This window comes from Macrobrachium nipponense, chromosome 40 (assembly GCF_015104395.2).
Source record: "Macrobrachium nipponense isolate FS-2020 chromosome 40, ASM1510439v2, whole genome shotgun sequence".
Lineage (NCBI taxonomy): Eukaryota > Metazoa > Arthropoda > Malacostraca > Decapoda > Palaemonidae > Macrobrachium > Macrobrachium nipponense.
Window position 1 is genome coordinate 10,174,996 of NC_061101.1, and position 20,806 is coordinate 10,195,801.

The 20,806-nt window shown below is 33.1% G+C and overlaps 1 protein-coding gene and 1 long non-coding RNA gene across 2 annotated transcripts; both read right to left on the bottom strand.

The window, feature by feature from the left end:
• Positions 1-430: 430 nt before the first annotated feature.
• LOC135211832 (macrophage mannose receptor 1-like) lies at positions 431-8,147 on the bottom strand. The gene is made up of 8 exons (XM_064245042.1): positions 7,996-8,147; positions 7,243-7,347; positions 6,427-6,594; positions 5,399-5,572; positions 4,293-4,442; positions 2,134-2,175; positions 1,226-1,381; positions 431-471 (listed from the first exon to the last, which is right to left on the bottom strand). Exons 1-8 carry the CDS (start codon positions 8,123-8,125, stop codon positions 431-433), a joined length of 966 nt encoding a protein of 321 aa, XP_064101112.1. The 5' UTR covers positions 8,126-8,147.
• Positions 8,148-11,761: 3,614 nt separating this feature from the next.
• Positions 11,762-18,563, bottom strand: LOC135212293 (uncharacterized). The gene is made up of 3 exons (XR_010313848.1): positions 18,486-18,563; positions 12,404-12,516; positions 11,762-11,924 (listed from the first exon to the last, which is right to left on the bottom strand). It is a non-coding gene; the product is annotated as an uncharacterized LOC135212293 (long non-coding RNA).
• Between the last annotated feature and the right edge of the window lie 2,243 nt (positions 18,564-20,806).

Genomic DNA, 20,806 nt, shown 5'->3' on the forward strand with positions numbered 1-20,806 from the left:
CTGCTGCCAAAAAAAAGAAACTTATGATGATTAGGAAAAAATTGACAGGAAAAAAATAGTTATTTTCTGCTTCTGCCAAAAAAAAAAAAAATCACGTGGATTAGTTATATCTAATTATGCTTTAAAAGAAACTTATGATGATTAGCAAAAATTTGAAAGGGAAAAAATAGTTATTTTCCGCTGCTGCCAAAAAAAATCACATGGATTAGTTATATCTAATTATGCTTTAAAAGAAATTTATGATGATTAGCAAAAATTTGAAAGGAACAAAATAGTTATTTTCCGCTGCTGCCAAAAAATCACATGGATTAGTTATATCTAATTATGCTTTAAAAGAAATTTATGATGATTAGGAAAAATGGGAAAGGAAACAGAGCGATGGGTTTTATTTCTGATACGTGAAAAATGAGCATGAAAAAATGACATTTAATTACACCTTAAAAAGTTGCTGATCATCAAAAATGACAAAGTCTGGGCGAAAAAATAATAGATTACACTTCTGCTACTTAAAGGATGTTCACATGGAGAAGGAATTACATTCAATTACATTTTAAAGTGGGAAAAATCCTACTAGGATTCGAGTCCTAAAGACAAGAACACACATATTACGACCAAAAGTTCATTTAGGCATTTCCAAAACAATACATTTTAGTGTCTACTTTCCTTCAATTTAAATTTGATGCATTTTTATAATTCAATAGATGAACTTCATTTGGCTTTTCCGAAACAAGATATAAACGAACATATAATACGGATCATCAAAGAGATGAAATGTCTAAGACTGACAATAACCTAAGTCAGCATTTTATCTTAAACATGAAGTTAATGTAAATTTACGTTATTCTTTCAATTGAAACTAAAGATTGAGAACGTTTGAATTAAAAACAATAAGAATGGAATAAATGATAATAGTGTGTAAGGGAGACGACGCCTTGAATGATCTCTCTGAAGGTAATGAAGGTTTAAAGTTTTGAGAGAAAAAAATTCTGCCTAAATAATTGTATCAATACTGAAACCTTGGAACTCTACGTACTTATAGTTCTAACATAGTTTTCATTATTATCAAACCACTGTCTTATTTGACTTCAAACAAAATATCTCCAATTTTAGAATAACACCTACAGTGGCGGCCGAAATGAAACTGACTTGAGCAGCTCTACCCGACAGAAATATCGAACCAGACTTAATCTAGTATATATACAAATTAATTTGACGCGTAACCTACCCGCTAAGAAGTCATTCTCATCAGCATTTTCAACAGACGCCAAGTTACTGTTCAAGTTGGATTCACACCAGGATTTGGCACCGTTCCAGGTGTCTGTGATATTTGAAAAGTAATAGCAGTGCCTGTTGAAGGGTGTCCAGCCAGAGGGGCAGATAGCTGTTGGAATTACAAAACAAAATTACTTTAGTTTCAGATATTTTGATGCAGGATTCATTCATATTTCAGGTATTTTTATTTGTTTTAATGATTGCTGTTATTTTCTACAGACACATCGTATTTCCTATTTATAAATCTACAGGGTGTCCATAAAGTCCCAGTACTAGTACAAGTATTTACTGCTCAGAAACCATATAACATAGAGTAATACAATATTTTTGTAGAATGAAGTGCTCTGAATGTAAACACGAGGAAATGTAGAATATTCTACAAAAAAACTGCATTAATCTATGTTATATGGTTACTGAGCATTAAATACTTGTAATGGTATAGGGACTTTATAGACACCCTGTATTACTTCATAATGATTAGAATGGCCGTCTCGATAGCGTTGAGTTTTTTTTGTTGAGTTTGTAATGTACTGAAAAAATAAAATACAAACTCAAAGGGATCCCAGAGGCCATTCTATTCAATGAAGTTTGTTTGAAAAGGGGTCTTTTTCCGAAATAATAATAATAATAATAATAATAATAATAATAATAATAATAATAATAATAATAATAATAATAATAATAATAATAATAATAATAATAATAATAATAATAATAATAATAATAAGGCTAAATCTATAAAAATACAGCAATAATAATATTAAAAATAATATAAAGTATAGCTACTGAGTTTTTTTTCTCAAAATTCTAATGCCAAGTGTGTTTAATTATTTTTCACTAACAAATAATATCTCTACTTACGATCTGGAGGTGGTGAAGGCGAAGGGGGTTTGTAATTGAGACCTGTCGATGAAAGAGAGAGGAGAAGCAGTTTGAAAAGTGAGAAAAACGTTTTAGAAGACTAAACATTCTTCCTGAAGAGGAAACGTTTTCCAAAATAATAATAAAAAAAAAATTTTTTTCAAAAGGAGTAGAACAAAAATCGTTTGCAAATAGAGAAAACGTTTTCAAATGAAAAAAAATGAAAATGAAAATAATAATGAGTTCATTTCTATGAACCTGATTTTGAGAGAACAAAGAGAATATAAAATCATATAGCTAAATATATATTGCCAAGGACAATGTAGCCACAAGTGATAATAAACCGGATATGAGACAATGAAATTATTTATTTTCATATTCAGAGGATTTGAGGTATCAATGACAGTGAACAAGAGGAAAATTGTACTTAAAAGCATTCAATATTTTCTCACTTCAGATTCATCTCAATTAGGAGATATAAACTGTTGGTCAGTCACTGTAGGGAGCTCTTATTTTAATGTTTTCATTACGATTAAGCCACAAACAACATATAATGGAAAACAATATTTATTTTATTCCCTAACTAAGGATGATAATTTTGCCATCACTCACAGACTCGAATAATTTGACAGGAGTCCTCAATTTGTTATTGATAACAACAACACAAAAAGTCTTACATGGCATATATATAATATATATATATATATATATATATATTATATATATATATATATATATATATATATATATATATATATATATATGAAACTTTCACAAATATCTACCTTTTTTCTCGCAGATAAAGGCCTGTTTCTCGTCACAGTTAATGTCATTGAATTTACCACCCGTCACGTACATTTCTGCAAGAAACAAGCAAATCAGTTATTTGTATATGAATCTAGTGTATTTAATCATATTATCTCTCTCTCTCTCTCTCTTCTCTCTCTCGCTCTCTCTCTCTCTCTCTCTCAGTCTTTCTTCAATTCGGTCACCAACCTTTGTCAAGGTATTTCGATAAAAGCAAATCTTCCACATTGATCGGAAAGCAAAATGTATTTATTTTCATATAGCTGCTCCTACCAACGGGCCCCCACCAACCCACATCCAACACCCCCCTTCCCGCTCCACCCCCGCCAACCCCCACCAAAAATAATAAATAAATAAGGGGAAGTCGAAAGGAAGAAAAAAAATTGCAAAACTTTTCCAAAAACGCGCCAATTTTAATCATGTCTAATTTGCATATTCGCCCCAGGAACTTACCTCGCCATCATGAATTGCAAATTGGCGGCCATATGTGTGTGTTTTGCCAACCAACCAAATAAACAATTTGGCTCTCAGGAAGTCTTCACACACATAATTTCACGAATTTACTGAATTTATGAATTTCTAGTTGTTATGTGTATATGTAATTATGGTACTTCATTAAACATGGAACTGAAAACTATTCAAAAAATTTATGAAACTATTTATGTCACTTAACAGCAGTTGATTTATCTCTGCAGTTGTTTTCAACTTAATACCAAATTGGTTTTTAATAGTTTACCAAATCATTCTTATAATAATCTCTTGATTGAAACTGTGACTGAATATCATTCTTGCTGACTAATGCTTGGTGCCAACTCTATTTACACAGATTTCGTGTTCCTGATCATACTTAACCACTAACACTGAATTTAAGTGATATTTTTGCATATTTTATTTACTGCCATTACGTATCAAAATTTTAAAATGAATTAACACGTTATCACTCAAAACATATTCATGAATGATTGTCACGATTCATATTTAAAAATGAAAAGTGTGTGTTTTAAGTTAAACGTCAAATTGATATGTCAAAGGTATGATATGGACATTCACTAATACTTTACAAATATATTCTGAAATATCAGTTAGCGATTTCATATTACATATTTCACCTTTTTATCATTTTCATAATTAAAATTTTCACATACATATAGTTAATGGTTTTAAATTTTCAAAAGGCTAAAATCGTACATAAAAAAATTGTAACTAGAGTTTAAAAAAAGCAAAATATTTCTATTACTTATTCCTAATTAATAAGGGTAACTTATTACTATGTTAAGTCTTGGACATTTTTGATAATATATTCCAGTTTATCATAGAAAAGAGAATATTGAAAAAAAATCTTGACAACTCACCTGTGCAGGTACCGTCACCAGAAGGCTCTCCATGGTACCAGTTGAAGAAGCTGACAGGTGTATTATCCATCCAGTAATTACCTTGGTTGATTTCATTCATCATACCGATTGTAAAGGCCTGCTGACTGTAGTACTGATGTCTAATGTAGTCTAGAATGCAAAGAGAATAAAGCCTTTTCATTTATTTATATTTTTATTTATTTTCATTTATTCATTCTTATATAGTACTACTAAGGCACATATTTTCGACCGCATAACTTGGTTCTTCATTTGAATGTGTTTTAAGTTGGTGAACATAGCAAGGCATGATCCGAGCTTCAGCTTACGAGGGGCACGTGCTAAAATCTACGATCAATTAGTACATCGTTTTACCTACGAAAATTAAACTAATGAGCTACATTTTATTAAAAATATTGTTCTGGACTGTTTAACATGCACATTATTTATTTTTTTCCATTTTCACTCAATCAAATAAATCATAAATATCCTATCCTAGAATTCCTGTATCTTTAACTCAACGCGAAACACCTTTTACAGACATTTTTAGGCTTTTCCATAGACTTTCCTAACACCCCAACAACAAGAAAAAGAAGAAGAAAAACAGCAACAACAAAGTAATCTTTAGGCTTACTCCCCAAGTAAACGAACATGTTTTCAGTACAGTAAAACAATTTCCTGTTATAGACGTTCCTATATCATTACCGTCCATAAGCAAATAGATATATTTCCCAAGCAAGTTTTTATTTGGCAGGAATTTAATATTCAGCCGCTTGATGGAGGGCTAATGTATATCAGTACTCAACTCGACTGATGGTCAACTTAATATCAACATTTAACTTGACTGATGGCCAACTTGTATTAAAATTAAATGTTTAATACTTGTCAATTAAATATTGAATAAAGGGATGTACTGCAACTTTTCATTATACCAGTCTATTGGCTCTGTTGAGTCAAAATCTATTTCATTATTAAGTCTTTATTCTTCTCATGATTTAAATATATGATATGCTTCAACATCACTTTAAATTGGCAACTTACTGTCTAGAATACTAAAAGAAAACACTCTCCGTTCCTCAGGCCAAGAACCTAAACGAAAAACGACCTACCCCAAACGTAAACCTGTTCATCTTTCGTCGAGAGAGACAGGAGCGTGGCGTCACCAGACTCGTCCATCCTTCGGCAGTGTTCCTGAGCAGAGAACTGATCCATTTCTTCGAGGGACATGTGGTAACACTCTCCTGTTAGGTGGTTCTCGATCCATCCGGGGCCACAGGCTTCGGCTGCAAGGGTACGGAAAGGGGAATTGGAATATATGGCTTAAAGCCAGGAGAAATAGCTCTCCCAACTCTTTGGTATTCAGATAAAATACGGCGCGATTGGGTGCTCGACTCACAATAAGGGCCACTGAACATCAATACAAATAACTTGTAAAGTCAGTGCTTCTATTCGCAGTAGGGTGTCACTGAACATCAATACAAGTAACTCTAAAACCTGAAAATATGCGGGTTTATGAGCGTACGCTTAAGACCAGGAGAAATAGCTCTCATTACAGTTTGGTATTCAGATAAAATATGACGCAATTTGGGTGTCCTACTCACAATAGGGGCCACTGAACAGCAATACAAATAACTTTGTAATGTCAGTGCTTCCATTCACAGTGATGTGGCACTGAGCAGCAATTCTATTAACTTTAAAACCTAAGCGTTTCTATTCACTATAAGGTGGCAACGAACATCAATACAAATAACCTTGTAAAATCAGTGCTTCCATTCACAGTGGTGTGGCAATGAACATCAATACAAGTAACTTTAAAATCTAAGTGTTTCTACTCACAATAAGGTGGCACTGAGCATCAATACAAACTAATTTAAAATATCAGTGCCTCTACTCACAATAGGGTGGCACTGAACATCAACACAAGTTTACTTTGAAATTGAAATATAAGGCTTCTACTCACAATAAGGTGGCACTGAGCATCAATACCAACTAATTTAAAAAGTTAGTGCCTCTACTTACAATAGGGTGGCACTGAACATCAATACAAGTTACTTTGAAATATAAATGCTTCTATTCACAGTGGGGTGACACTGAGCATCAATACAATTGGATTTAAAACATCAGTGACTCTACTCACAATAGGGTGGCACTGTGGACGTCGGGGTAGCAGTGGGTTCCAAAGGAGTGTCAGATGCGGCCATTTCACAGCCGAAGTTTCTCGCCTTGTCACAAAACCAATCGTCCCATTTGCCGTTGGTGCCGTACATAGAGCCACAGTTCTGTGTGTTCTTGCCATTGGGTTCCCCTGTTGAAAAGAGGCAAGAGTGTTCATACTTATTTTGATGTATTTATGTATGTATATTAAGCTTTGCTATGCAAATTTGAAAAGAGGCAATAGTGTTCATATTCATTTTGATGTATGTATGTATGTATATTAAGCTTTGCTATGCAAATTTGAAAAGAGGCAATAGTGTTCATATTCATTTTGATGTATGTATGTATGTATATTAAGCTTTGCTTTGCAGATTTAGAGGAGATATAGGACTATGATAAGAAACTATAGTTCTTATACATCCATGATTACACAAACTTCCTTCATATAAAATAATAAATAAAAAAAATTGCGCACTTCTTGACGAAATCTTTTTCATAATTTTTTCCCACTCCAGAAAATAGTTCGTGTCCACAAAATATTAATCCACTTAATAAACAAGTATTGCTATGAACAAATATCTATGAAATATTACCTAGAAATGCCTCTGGGAAATTGCACACTCCTTGACGAAATCATTTTCATAATTATTTTTTCATTTCAGAAAATACTTCAGAGTCCACAGAATATTATCATTCTTAATAAACGAATCTTACTATGGACAAATATCTGTCAAATATTACCTGGAAATGCCTCGGGTAACAATTACCTTGGCAGTCAACGAAGGGGCGTCTTTCTTACCTGTATCCCAATTAACGATTCCACCTGTGGACTTGTCGTTCCAAACCCACACACCTTCGTCCACTTGATCGCTGTATCCGATTAGGATTTCCGTGTCTATGTTAGCTGACAATAAATAGTATTAATTTAGATGAGATAGACACTAAACACGGAGGAATAGTTTGTTCACCGGGTATAATTACCAGACGAAATCAGAAGGTTAACATGATTAGAAGCTAACAGTAAACGATTAGTTTGTTTACTATATATAATTGGCAGACGAATATCAGAGGGTGAATATGATTAATGACTTGAATTCACTTGATGCGATTTTGCTCTTACAGGAAAATGTTTTTTATTTTATCTTAAATTTAGAAATAAACATACAAAATTAAAATCACCTGCTACTGTATCAATAACGCAAAATGTTTTTGCACTCACTGAATATTTTTGCACCTTGAACTTACACGAATATTAAAATCAACTGGCCCTGTAAAATTACGAAATAACTTTTTGCTGTCACATAATATTATTTTCCTCTTAGATTTAAACAAAACTTTAAAATATTCTTACAGATCATTTCTACAGCAAACTTACAAGAATGCTAATAAATAATACTAATCACTGATAGTAAATAAAAAGGGAACGTGTATCTGTACTTAAAAATGTACAGCTGAAGATACTTCACCGGAACATTGTATCTACTGAGATTATACTTAAAATCTACATAAGTAGATAAACTGAAAAAAAAAAAACTCTTCCCCAAGAACTTACTATGGACAAAATCCTGCTCAGTCCAAGAATTGATGGAGATGAGATCGGCCTGATGATCCTGGCAGTATTTTCTGGCGTCCTGCCAAGTCTTTTCGACATCGCTCAGGTAGTAACACCTGTCCTCATTCATTAGCCAGCCATCAGGGCAGTATTTGTCAGCTGGAATTTACAAAATTGCTTTTTAGGATATACATGAATTGATAACTTCACTGAAGTCCTGATTTCTCCTCTGTGCGCTGGTTCGAATCCACGCGAGGACGAAATTATTATCAACTAAAACATTCCCCTTCGGTCAACATATATGCAAATATGTTAATTCCGAGGTAGAGAGAGTTGGATATTAAAGGACAATTGTAGCTTCATAAAGGACTATACATCTGCGAAAAAGGGATACAGGTGAGAAACACACACACACACATATATATATATATATATATATATATATATATATATATATACTATATATATATATATAATCTATATCTATATATATCTATATCTATATATACATAGATATAGATATAGATATAGATATATATATATAATTTATCTTATATATTATTATATTAGATATAGATATACGTCTAGAATATATATATATATATATATTATATATATTATCTATATATATATAGATACATATATATATATATATTATATATTTATATATATATATATATATTAGATATATATAAGAGAGATATAGATATATATATTATTTTATATATATATAGATATTAGATATAGAATATAATTATATTATATATATAATATATATATGTGTGTGTGTGTGTGTGTGTGTGTGTGTGTGTGTGTATAGATGCATACATATCATACAAAGTCACGCGTACAAGAAATCATGAATTCAGTAACTTGACGGCAACCAATTAAAATTACCAGAAACTCAAAATGAATTAAGTACCGAAAATACAATCAAATGAATGAAATAAATGCAGACACCAAAAAGAGAAAAATAAGAGAAAAATAAGAGAAAAATGATTTAATGAATAGATAATAAAAATATGAGTACTTAATTGTAAAACTAGACAAATAATAACGTGGGAAACCAAGGTAAACCAAGGATTACAAACTGTACGAAGATCTATCACTAAGTTCTGCAGACGACTCACTCGGGTGGTGGATGAGGTGTATAGCCTTCCCTTGTTTCACCTCGCAGATATAGTGCCTCGGGTAATAGCAGTCCATCGGCGTCCAGGCGATCGTCTTTGGGTCTTGGGATAAATCGAAGAAGAAGATATAAGCTCCTGGTGCGTTTATGAGTTACTATCAATTGTTCTTGGGACTTTAAGGTAGGTTATCAAACGATACTTATTATTCATAACTTTATGTTCATGGAGTTTTGATCTAATAACTGTAATATTCAGTTTTTTAGGTCAGTTATCAAATGATATTTATTATCCATAAATTTATGAGCATAGAGTTTTGAACTGACAACTGTAATATTTCGTTTTTTTAGGTCAGCTATCAAATGATTAGGTTATCAAACGATACTTATTATTCATAACTTTATGTTCATAGAGTTTTGAACTAACAACTTTAATATTAACTATAATATTTCGTTTTTTTTTAGGTCAGTTATCAAGTAATTAGGTTATCAAATAATATTTATTAGTCATAACTTTATGTTCATAGGGTTTTGAATTGATAAATGTAATATTCAGTTTTTTTAGGCCAGTTATTAAATGATTGGGTTATCAAACGATACTTATTATTCAATACTTTACGATACTTATAATTCATAACTTTGAACTGATAACTGTAATATTCAGTTTTTTAGATCAGTTATCAAATGATATTTATTATCCATAAATTTATAAGCATAGAGTTTTGAACTGATAACTGTAATATTTCGTTTTTTAGGTCAGCTATCAAATAATTAGGTTATCAATTAATACTTATTATTATTCATAACTTTATGTTCATAGAGTTTTGAACTGATAACTGTAATAGTTGAGTTTTTAGGTCAGTTATCAAACGATACTTATTCATAACCTTACGTTCATAGGGTTTTGAATTGATAACTGTAATATTCAATTTTTTTTAGATCAGTTATCAAATGATTAGGTTATCAAATAATACTTATTATTTATAACCTTACGTTCATAGGGTTTTGAACTGATAACTGTAATATTTCGTTTTTTGGGGGAAAGTTATCAACTGATTAGGTTATTAAAAAATACTTAATCATTCAAAACTTTATGTTCATAGAGCTTTGAACTAATAACTGTAATATTTCGTTTTTTAAGGTAAGTTATCAAATGATACGTATTGCTCATAACTATGATAATAAGGTCGTAAACTAATTATAGAAAAATGTTGCATTTTTTTAATACAAATTATCAAATAAAACAAATCATTCAATCCTCATTTTAATGAACTGTAAACTAATTACTGCGAGATGTAGCGTCTTTAAGATGAGTTATCAAATAGTACATAGTACTCACAGCTTAAAGTTTACTGAACTGTAATAATTATTAATCTAAGATATTGCGTCTCTAAGGTCAGTTTTTTTTTTTTTTTTTTTTTTTTTATACAAAATGTCATTCATAAGTGTTTTTTAAATGTCATACATAAAGAAAAACATAAATAAATCATGAACACTCACCAGTCAGATGGAAATCGACGCATCTGTCCTTGTCTAAAGCAAGTGCTTCTTCTTTATCTTTATCAGACATTGAGGTAAAACTCATCTCCGTGCCGTCTGTCCAGTAAAATTTGTCTTTGGATTTACCTGCGCAAAAAAAAAAAAAAAAAAGTTCTCGTTATTGGACTTTCCTTGTTAAAGACGAAAACATAAGACGGATTTTGCCTAACATGACCTATGACCCTAACATGTACTTGTGTGGCTGTCGGTATTCACTGTATGCATACTCAGTATGCCTGTGTGTACAAACAGTATGCCGTAATAGGAACCTTGTTTCTCTGTAGCTACAAATACACTGGAATCGTCTTGTCATAAGTTAATAATTGATGCCTGTCCGTAGTACGAAAGGAAACTACCATAAAGACAGTCGTTTTAAAACCAGTGATTTACACGATAACAAACGATTGAATCTCTGTCTTGGTACAGCAGAGGTAACCAATGAAAATGCAAGGGGCTGTTTATGCCATTTGCTCAAGCACTGCCTTTCAAAGGAAATATAGTTGTGCATGCAAGGAAGGCTACATGATATGATTTGAGAATCTGTGTCAACACTTTCAGTTGAAATGGGGATCAATATGTATGAATTGGGGATCATCATGTATAATAATGAATAATAATGAAAAAGTTCCAGTACAACAAAGAGCAGATAAACAACTTACAACAGTACCCTTCTGCGTTATGAAAATTGGTAAATAGATGGAAATTTACAGAAATATCATATACGAAAACAGTCATTATTTTTGAGGAAATTTAATCTAAGCCTAAAACCTTTCATGCTTGTCGAATTCATTTTGTATGAATAAATTTCAATACATGAAAGAGCACAGAAAACCAAACTACAAGTTTGAAAATTGGTAAACGGATGGAAATTTACAGAAATATCATATATGAAAGCAAAGTCATCATTCTAGAGGATATTTAACCTTTCATGATAGTCGAATTCATTTTCATACGAGTAGTTTCATCCAAGACTGGTGGTGCTATGTATATAACTCTTAAAGACAAATACAAAATTGTAAAAAAAAAAAAAAAAAAAAAAAAAAAAAAAAAAAAAACTCACTTTTCAGCCCAATCCAGAGGTTATCGTCGGGTTGCATATGCTCCGAAATAAAGTTGTTTTCTTCTTCCCCATCAATGATGACCAGGTGAGCTCCCACCTCCTCGCAGGTGGCTTTGGCATTTTCCCAAACCAGGGCGTCGGATTTCTCGGTGTTGAAATAGTAGCAGGATTTCCCGAAGGGCTCCCAGCCGTAGACACAAGCCCCTGGAGGAAAGGAATTATACAGACTTATCAAATATGACGCCTTCTTAGTTTCAAGTGACGCGAACAAAACTGGAAAAACTTGCTCTGAAATATATTTCTGGTTAATGCAATGCAACTATAAGTAAATGTAGTGATATTCGACATTCAAAATGAAGGGTTGTAATTTCAGACGACGAATATTAACAATCAAAACTGAAACTTGGCTTACAACATCTGTTGACGTTTAATGCAAACGCCAGAATTCAATCAGCGTTATTTACAATCACACCCGGAAATGCAAATGAAAAATGAATAAAAATACCTTTATTTTTATATGTATTATTAGCCTTGATAACCTTGGGTCCTGTTTAATCCAATACAAGAAGAAGTAGAGTAATGTTGTTCATCATCATACCAGGAGTATAGGTAATGGAATAAAAAAGGCAATCTTATTATTATGTAATAATAGTCACGGTGCCAATACCACAGTGCCAACATACCTTGCTTCTTTTCGCAGATGTAATCGTATGCATTTGTTTGGCAATCCACGGCTACCCAACTGCCATCAGTGTCTTCTGGGTCAATTGCTCCGCATCCGTTACCACTAGTTGCTCTACGAAATAATAATAATAATAATAATAATAATAATAATAATAATAATAATAATAATAATAATAGTATAGTATAGTATAGTATAGTATAGTATATTTGTTTGTCCTTATTTGTTACAAATTCATAGTATAAGCAGAAAATTCACAGAAGCAATTTAATGCTTATATGGCGATAACATAAGGCAAGTTTACTGGTTTTACATAAAAGTTATACAGACTTACAAGCTAAAACAGAGACATAAAAAATACATGTGGGTTTCGAGCCTATTTTGACAAAGGGTTATAATACTAAGTAAGATATAATACTAAGTAAGCCATTAAAATACAAAAGAAGGCAAGTCCAGCTTGCAACACAAAAGCATTCATACAAATGCCAATAAAATAACACACACGTCCAGCTTGTGTTCCAAGGAATAAAAAACACCTGGGTAAACTAAAAGGAGTCTTTAAAAAGCACAGTTCAACACCACTTAAAATACCTACTGTTGTGCAAGTAACAGTTTTTTGTAATTTCTGAGAGAAACATGAAAGGAATCTTCTAAAAGTTTTTTTTCTGTTCAAGTTCATTGTTAAGCCCAATCAGCTGATAGTGGAGGAATCTCCTTTCAACCTCCGTACGGATAATAGGTGTATGATAACCACGGCCCCTAGTAGCATATTCATGGGAACTCAAGTTGGGGCGTAACAAAAAGATCATAAAAGTAAGGCAGCTCACCCATAAGCAGTCTCCTCAAGAACTTGAATAAGCTTAGTTTATACAGGCTACTTATGTTTAGTATTTGCAAACGTGTATATAGTTCCGATGTGCCCATCACCGGTCTTCCATCCTCATATCTGACTCCCAGAATTATTCTCAGCAAGTTGTTAACACGTACCTTCAATCTCTTAAGCACAGTAACAGGTGCCGAGCCCCATATCAAGATGTGGTTATTCAAGTAGGGGAGCAATAGAGCATAATATAGTTTAAGCCAATATGTCCAGTCGGCAAGAAATCACGAGTACTAATAATTGCTCCAGTTATACGGCTGAACATTAAGTGAGACATTGATAATGTGTTTTGTATATGTCAAGGTATTAGTGATAGTCAAGCCTAGGTATTTGAAGTCCGTTACCCATTCAATAATGCCATCAGCGAAAGATAGGGCGGGAAGTTCTTGGGGAGACCTGGTCAGGACAAACATCAACTTACTCTTACTAGTATTAGGAGATAGCATATTTGCTTTTAAGTATACCTAAAGTTCACTAAACAAATTCCTAACTTTATTCATAAGCTCGGTGAATGATGGTGGATACCAACAGAAAAGCAGCATCACCCGCAAAATAAAAAATTGTTTCGGCCTGCACTGCATTAGGTAGGTCATTTATAAATATTAAAATTAAAACAAAGAGGACCAAGTATAGACCCTTGAGGACACCACATGTAATCACTTTAACATCAGAATCAACACCATTGACGCTTACAAACTGCCTTCTGTTAGCAAAGTATGATCTTAGGTATAGATGAAATTGGCCACGAAACCCATAATGCTGTAAGTTTATCCAAAAGTATTTTGTGTGACACAGTGTCAAATGCCTTTCTCAAGTCAAGGAAGAAGCAGACACAGAAACTCTTCTCTTGATAAGCCTTTGTTGCAATAGAGAGAAATTTAATAATGGCCTGTGTAGTACTTCTATTCTTGCGGAAGCCATATTGAGAATTATTAAGAATAGAGTACTTTTTAATGAAGCTGTTCATCCTGTCTAGAGTTCACCTTTCAAGGATTTTTGAAGCCACAGGTAAAACTGAAATGGGCCTATAATTATCAATGATGCTTTCTAATCCAGACTTATTTACAGAGTAACTCTTGCAACCTTAAGTCGACTAGGAAATTCAGGCTGCATAAAGGACATATTATAGACCATTGCATAATGGGAAGCAAATACATTACAGCTATCTTTCAATATTAACGGCGTTATATCACAAATTTTATTGCCTTTATTTTTTTAACTTCTGATAACATGTGCCACCTCTACATGATCAGTCGGCCTTAAGTAACACGTTGTCATTATTGGAGGGGTATGGTAGGTAGTTACAAGCAGTGGTTCTAAATTACCCACAAGGGAGGCAGCAGCATTTATAAAAAAATTATTGACATAGTTGACCAAATCCAAGCCAGTCAAAATCCCATCAGGTGTATGGATATATTCCAGGCTGGCAGCTTTTTTAGTTTTTATAAGATTATTAATAATTAACCACAGTTTCGAAGTATCATTTCCAGCATCTTTAAATTTACTATAATAGTATACTCGTTTGGCCAGTCTAATTGCTTTTGTTAGCATATTTCTATATTGAGTATAGGCCAACTTCTCAATATTACCTTTCAAGTACAATTTATATAACCTGGACTTTTTAGTAATACAAGATTTCAGAATAGGTGTCATCCATGGAGCTGGCTCGATCAGTTTGGGTAAGGATTTTTTAAGAGGGAATGAGCTCTCATAAAGTTTAAAAACACCAGCAAAGTAAGATTCATACACAGTATCAAAACTACCACTACGAACAAACTCACGAGGATTAAAATTAGACACAAGAAACCTAAAAGTCGTCAAGCTCCTCTTGCTAAACGATCTCCTCACCTGAGCAACCCTACCTATAAGTTGGTTAGCAAAAGGCTTAAATGAAGCCATAACAATAAAATGGTCTGTAAGATCATAAGGGATAACGTAAGTGTTATTCTCATTATCAATATTAATAATCCAAATATGGTCCAGTAGGCTGAACCTTGTTAAAACACTATCTATGTTTATTTTGGTGGGTATTGTAACCAATGGCGTAAAGCCAATTTCAAACATACCATTAATGAAATTATCAATATATCCAAATTTACCCATATTAAGCAGATTGATATTATAATCACCGCATGCTATCACTTTCTTGTACTTAGCAAGTAAATCTCTCAAGAAGGATAAGTAATTAGAGACAAAACGCATTGTTATTTCTCAGGGGAGGAAGTAGGGGGATGGTAGAGAGCAGAGCAGACAACGTCAACACTGTTAAAGTTGAGTACAACTGTTAAGACCTCGAAGAGGTCATTTACGAACGAGAAATTTTCTAAAATTTTCGCCTGTATGCCACATTTTATAAATATCTTCACTCCTCCACCATAATGGTTTCGATATATATCATGAGACTAAAATCCAGGAATTACATAATTTACGTCTATATCAGGAGATAACCAAGTTTCAGTAAAGATGACACATGAAAACACGGTCAACAGGTTAGCCAAATGTGACGCAAAATGCATAAAATTCTTTTTACAACTTCGTATGTTCAAGAGTAATATATTAAAACATGTAACAGTTACCATATTAGATATTAACTCACAGTCAAGATAATTACACAAGAGAGGAGAATAATTAACCAGATCTAGCGTCAGTATAGGGTAATCACCGTTTTCAAAATCAATAGAAGCCATCATTGATTAATAATAATAATAATAATAATAATAATAATAATAATAATAATAATAATAATAAAACACATGGGCAGTAGCCAGTAATCAGATACAGCGCAGGAATATGGAATGGACGAAGGCAGAACTCCGCAGCATAGATCAGAAAACCAGGAAACGTATGACAATACACAAAGCACTAAACCCAAGAGCAAATACGGACAGACTATACATAACACGAAAGGAAGAGGGAGAGGACTACTAAGTTATATAGAGGACTGCGTCAACATTGAGAATAGAGCACTGGGGCAATATCTGAAAACCAGTGAAGACGAGTGGCTAAGAGTGCATGGGAAGAAGGACTAATAAAAGTAGACGAAGACCCAGAAATATACAGAGACAGGAGAAAGACAGACAGAACAGAGGACTGGCAACAACCAATGCACGGACAATACATGAGACAGACTAAAGAACTAGCCAGCGATGACAATTGGCAATGGCTACAGAGGGGAGAGCTAAAGAAGGAAACTGAAGGAATGATAACAGCGGCACAAGATCAGGCCCTAAGAACCAGATATGTTCAAAGAACGATAGACGGAAATAACATCTCTCCATATGTAGGAAGTGCAATACGAAAAAAAAAATGAAACCATAAACCACATAGCAAGTGAATGCCCGGCACTTGCACAGAACCAGTACAAAAAGAGGCATGATTCAGTGGCAAAAGCCCTCCACTGGAGCCTGTGCAAGAAACATCAGCTACCTTGCAGTAATAAGTGGTACGAGCACCAACCTGAGGGAGTGATAGAAAACGATCACGCAAAGATCCTCTGGGACTATGGTATCAGAACGGATAGGGTGATACGTGCAAAACAGACCAGACGTGACGTTGATTGACAAAGTCAAGAAGAAAGTATCACTCATTGATGTCGCAATACCATGGGACACCAGAGTTGAAGAGAAAAGAGAGGGAAAAAATAGATAAGTATCAAGATCTGAAAATAGAAATAAGAAGGATATGGGATATGCAGTGGAAATTGTACCATAATCATAGGAGCACTAGGCACGATCCCAAGATCCCTGAAAAGGAATCTAGAAAAACTAGAGGCTGAAGTAGCTCCAGGACTCACGCAGAGAGTGTGATCTAGAAACGGGCACACATAGTAAGGAAAGTGATGGACTCCTAAGGAGGCAGGATGCAACAACCGGAACCCCACACTATAAATACCACCCAGTCGAATTGGAGGACTGTGATGGAGTAAAAAAAAAAAAAAAAAAAAAAATAATAATAATAATAATAATAATAATAATAATAATAATAATAATAATAATAATAATAATAATAATAATAAGGAGGAAGGAGAGGAGAGGACTACTAAGTATAGAGGACTGCGTCAACATCGAGAACAGAGCACTGGGACAATATCTGAAAACCAGTGAAGACGAGTGGTTCAATAGTGCATGGGAAGAAGGAATGATACAAGACGACGAAGACCCACATATATACAGAGACAGGAGAATGATAAACAGAACAGAGGACTGGCACAACAAACCAATGCACGGACAATACATGAGACAGACTAAAGAACTAGCCGCCCCGGATGAGAACATAGCAATGGCTACCAAAGGGAGGGGAGAGCTCAAGAAGGAAACTGAAGAAATGATAACAGCGGCACAAGATCAGGCCCTAAGAACCAGATATGTTCAAAGAACGATAGACGGAAGTAACATCTCTCCCATATGTAGGAAGTGCAATACGAAAAATGAAACCATAAACCACATAGCAAGCGAATGTCCGGCACTTGCACAGAACCGGTACAAAAAGAGGCATGAATCAGTAGCAAAAGCCCTCCACTGGAGCCAGTGCAAGAAACACCAGCTACCTTGCAGTAATAAGTCGTACGAACACCAACCTGAAGGAGTGATAGAAAACGATCAGGCAAAGATCCTCTGGGACTATGGTACCAGAACAGATAGGGTGATACGTGCAAATAGACCAGACGTGACGTTGATCGACAAAATCAAGAAGAAAGTATCACTCATTGATGTCGCAATACCATGGGACACCAGAGTTGAAGAGAAAGAAAGGGGAAAAAATGGATAAGTATCAAGACCTGAAAATAGAAATAAGAAGGATATGGGATATGCCAGTGGAAATTGTAACCATAATCATAGGAACACTAGGCACGATCCCAAGATTCCTGAAAAGGAATCTAGAAAAACTAGAGGCTGAAGTAGCTCCAGGACTCATGCAGAAAAGTGTGATCCTAGAAACGGCGCACATAGTGAGAAAAAGTGATGGATCCTAAGGAGGCAGGATGCACCCGGAACCCACACTATAAATACCACCCAGTCGAATTAGAGGACTGTGATAGAGCAAAAATAATAATAATAATAATAATAATGATAAAACTACTAGCTCCTATGTCAGCTTTGAGCAAGTCATGACCTGCAAATTGAGAGAGAGAGAGAGAGAGAGAGAGAGAGAGAGAGAGAGAGAGTGATTTTAATAAGAAAATGGTAATTTAGATAATACTTACGGGTCAGGCTGACCTTCTTCCCAGTCTGTAAAGTTAGATTCACTGCTGTCTGTCCACTTATAATCACCTTGATGTCCCTTTGTGGGTATTTGGAAAAAAAAATATTTCAACTTCAAAAGATTGTAAATATATCTATGAATATATAAGAAATATATAGCTTAAACCTACGCAAAGTTGCTCAGGAACAACTGGAAAAATTAACAGTAACATATGATACACTGTGGTTCAGTGTATCATGTTAAACGTAACATTTAAAATTGTTTTTCATGGAACCTTTCGTCTGTCCCTTAAATACAATCTCTGGTTTTAAACAAATATTTAGTGCGTAAGTACCTAACAAAATCATATGAAATTACTTTGGGAATATTTTACGAATATTTTGGGATTACTTTGAGAAAATATCTTGGGAATATTGTGAGAATATTTTGGGAACATTTTGAGAATATATCGAGAGTACCATGGAAATGTTTTAGGAAGATTTTAGAATTTATTATTATTCTGAGAATATTTTAAGAACATTTCAAGAATACTTGGGAATATTATAAGAATATTTTGAGAACATTTCGGGAATAGTTGAGAACATCATAAGAATATTTTGAGAACATTTCAGGAATACTTGAGAATATTATAAGAATATTTTGAGAACATTTCAGTAATACTTGAGAATATTATAAGAATATTTTGAGAATATTTCAGAGTACTTGAGAATATTATAAGAATATTTTGAGAACATTTCGGGAATACTTGAGAATATTATAAGAATATTTTGAGAACATTTCAGTAATACTTGAGAATATTATAAGACTATTTTGAGAATATTTCAGAGTACTTTAGAATATTAAAAGAATATTTTGAGAACATTTCGTGAATACTAAAGAAAATTTTTAAGAATACTTTGAAAACATTTCAAGAATACTTGAGAATATTTTTAAGAATACTTTGAAAACATTTCAGGAATACTTGAGAACATTATAAGAATATTTTGAGAATATCTAAAGAACATTTTGATATAACTTCGGGAATGCTTGAGAATAATTTTAAGAATATTTTGAGATCAGTTCTAGAATAATGTAGAATATCTTAAGCATACTTTGGAAATAATTTGAGAGATCTTCAGAAAATTGCATTATTAAAAAAAAACACTTTGAGACTATCTTGAGAGAATATATTGAGAATACTTTCGTAATATTTAAGAATACTTATCGACCGACCACTCACCATCTCCGTGAGCCCAATCCACACGTAATCAACCCTATGGTGACAGAGATCTTTGGCAAACCGCTGCTCTGCAGCATCGCTGATGGTGATGAGGGAGCCCTCATCATCAACACAGTCTTTCAGGCTGTCGTTCCAAGTCTTCTGCTCGTCAGATAACTAGAAAGATGGGTAACGAGTTGCTCTATTATCTAGAAAAATGAGTGATCACTTATCTTAATATTTAGAAAGATGGATGGTCATTCATTTTTATTATCTAGAAAGATGGGTGATATTTGATTTTTATTATTGAGAAAGATGGGTGATAAATTATTTTTATTTTCTAGGAAGATGGTGATCATTGATTTTATTATCTAGAACGATGGGTGATAACTAATTTTAATATTTAGAAAGATGGGTGATATTTGATTTTAATATTTAGGAAGATGGGTGATCACTGATTTTAATATTTAGAAAGACGGGTGGTAATTGATTTTATTATCTAGAAAGATGGGTGACCATTGATTTTATCATCTAGAAAGATGGGTGATAATTAATTTTTATTTTCTAGAAAGATGGTGATCATTGATTTAATTATCTAAAAAGATGGGTGATAATTGATTTTTATTTTCTAGAAAGATGCTGATCATTGATTTTATTATCTAGGAAGATGGGTGATAAATGATATTAATATCTATAAAGATGGGTAATCTTTGATATCAATATTTAGAAATATTTTATATATATATATATATATATATATATATATATATATATATATATATATATATATATATATGTATATATATACATGATATATATGCAAGTCTTTGCGATAGGTACCTTACAGAGATTTACAGACACGATAAGAAATCTTACAGTTAAGTTAGGTCACTTACTTTGTAACAATGACCTGACATTTCTTCATATCCACTCAGGAAGTCACAGGATGGTGGAATATCTATGATAAAAGTAAGAAATGCTTTAATTGCATGGACAACATGTGGATGAAACTGTATAGAAAGAAAAATGAATATATTATTTCAGAAAAAAATTATATATGTACATGAAAAATTACTTAAGATACTGACTAACATGTAACTGAAACTGTATGCAAAATCTTAAGA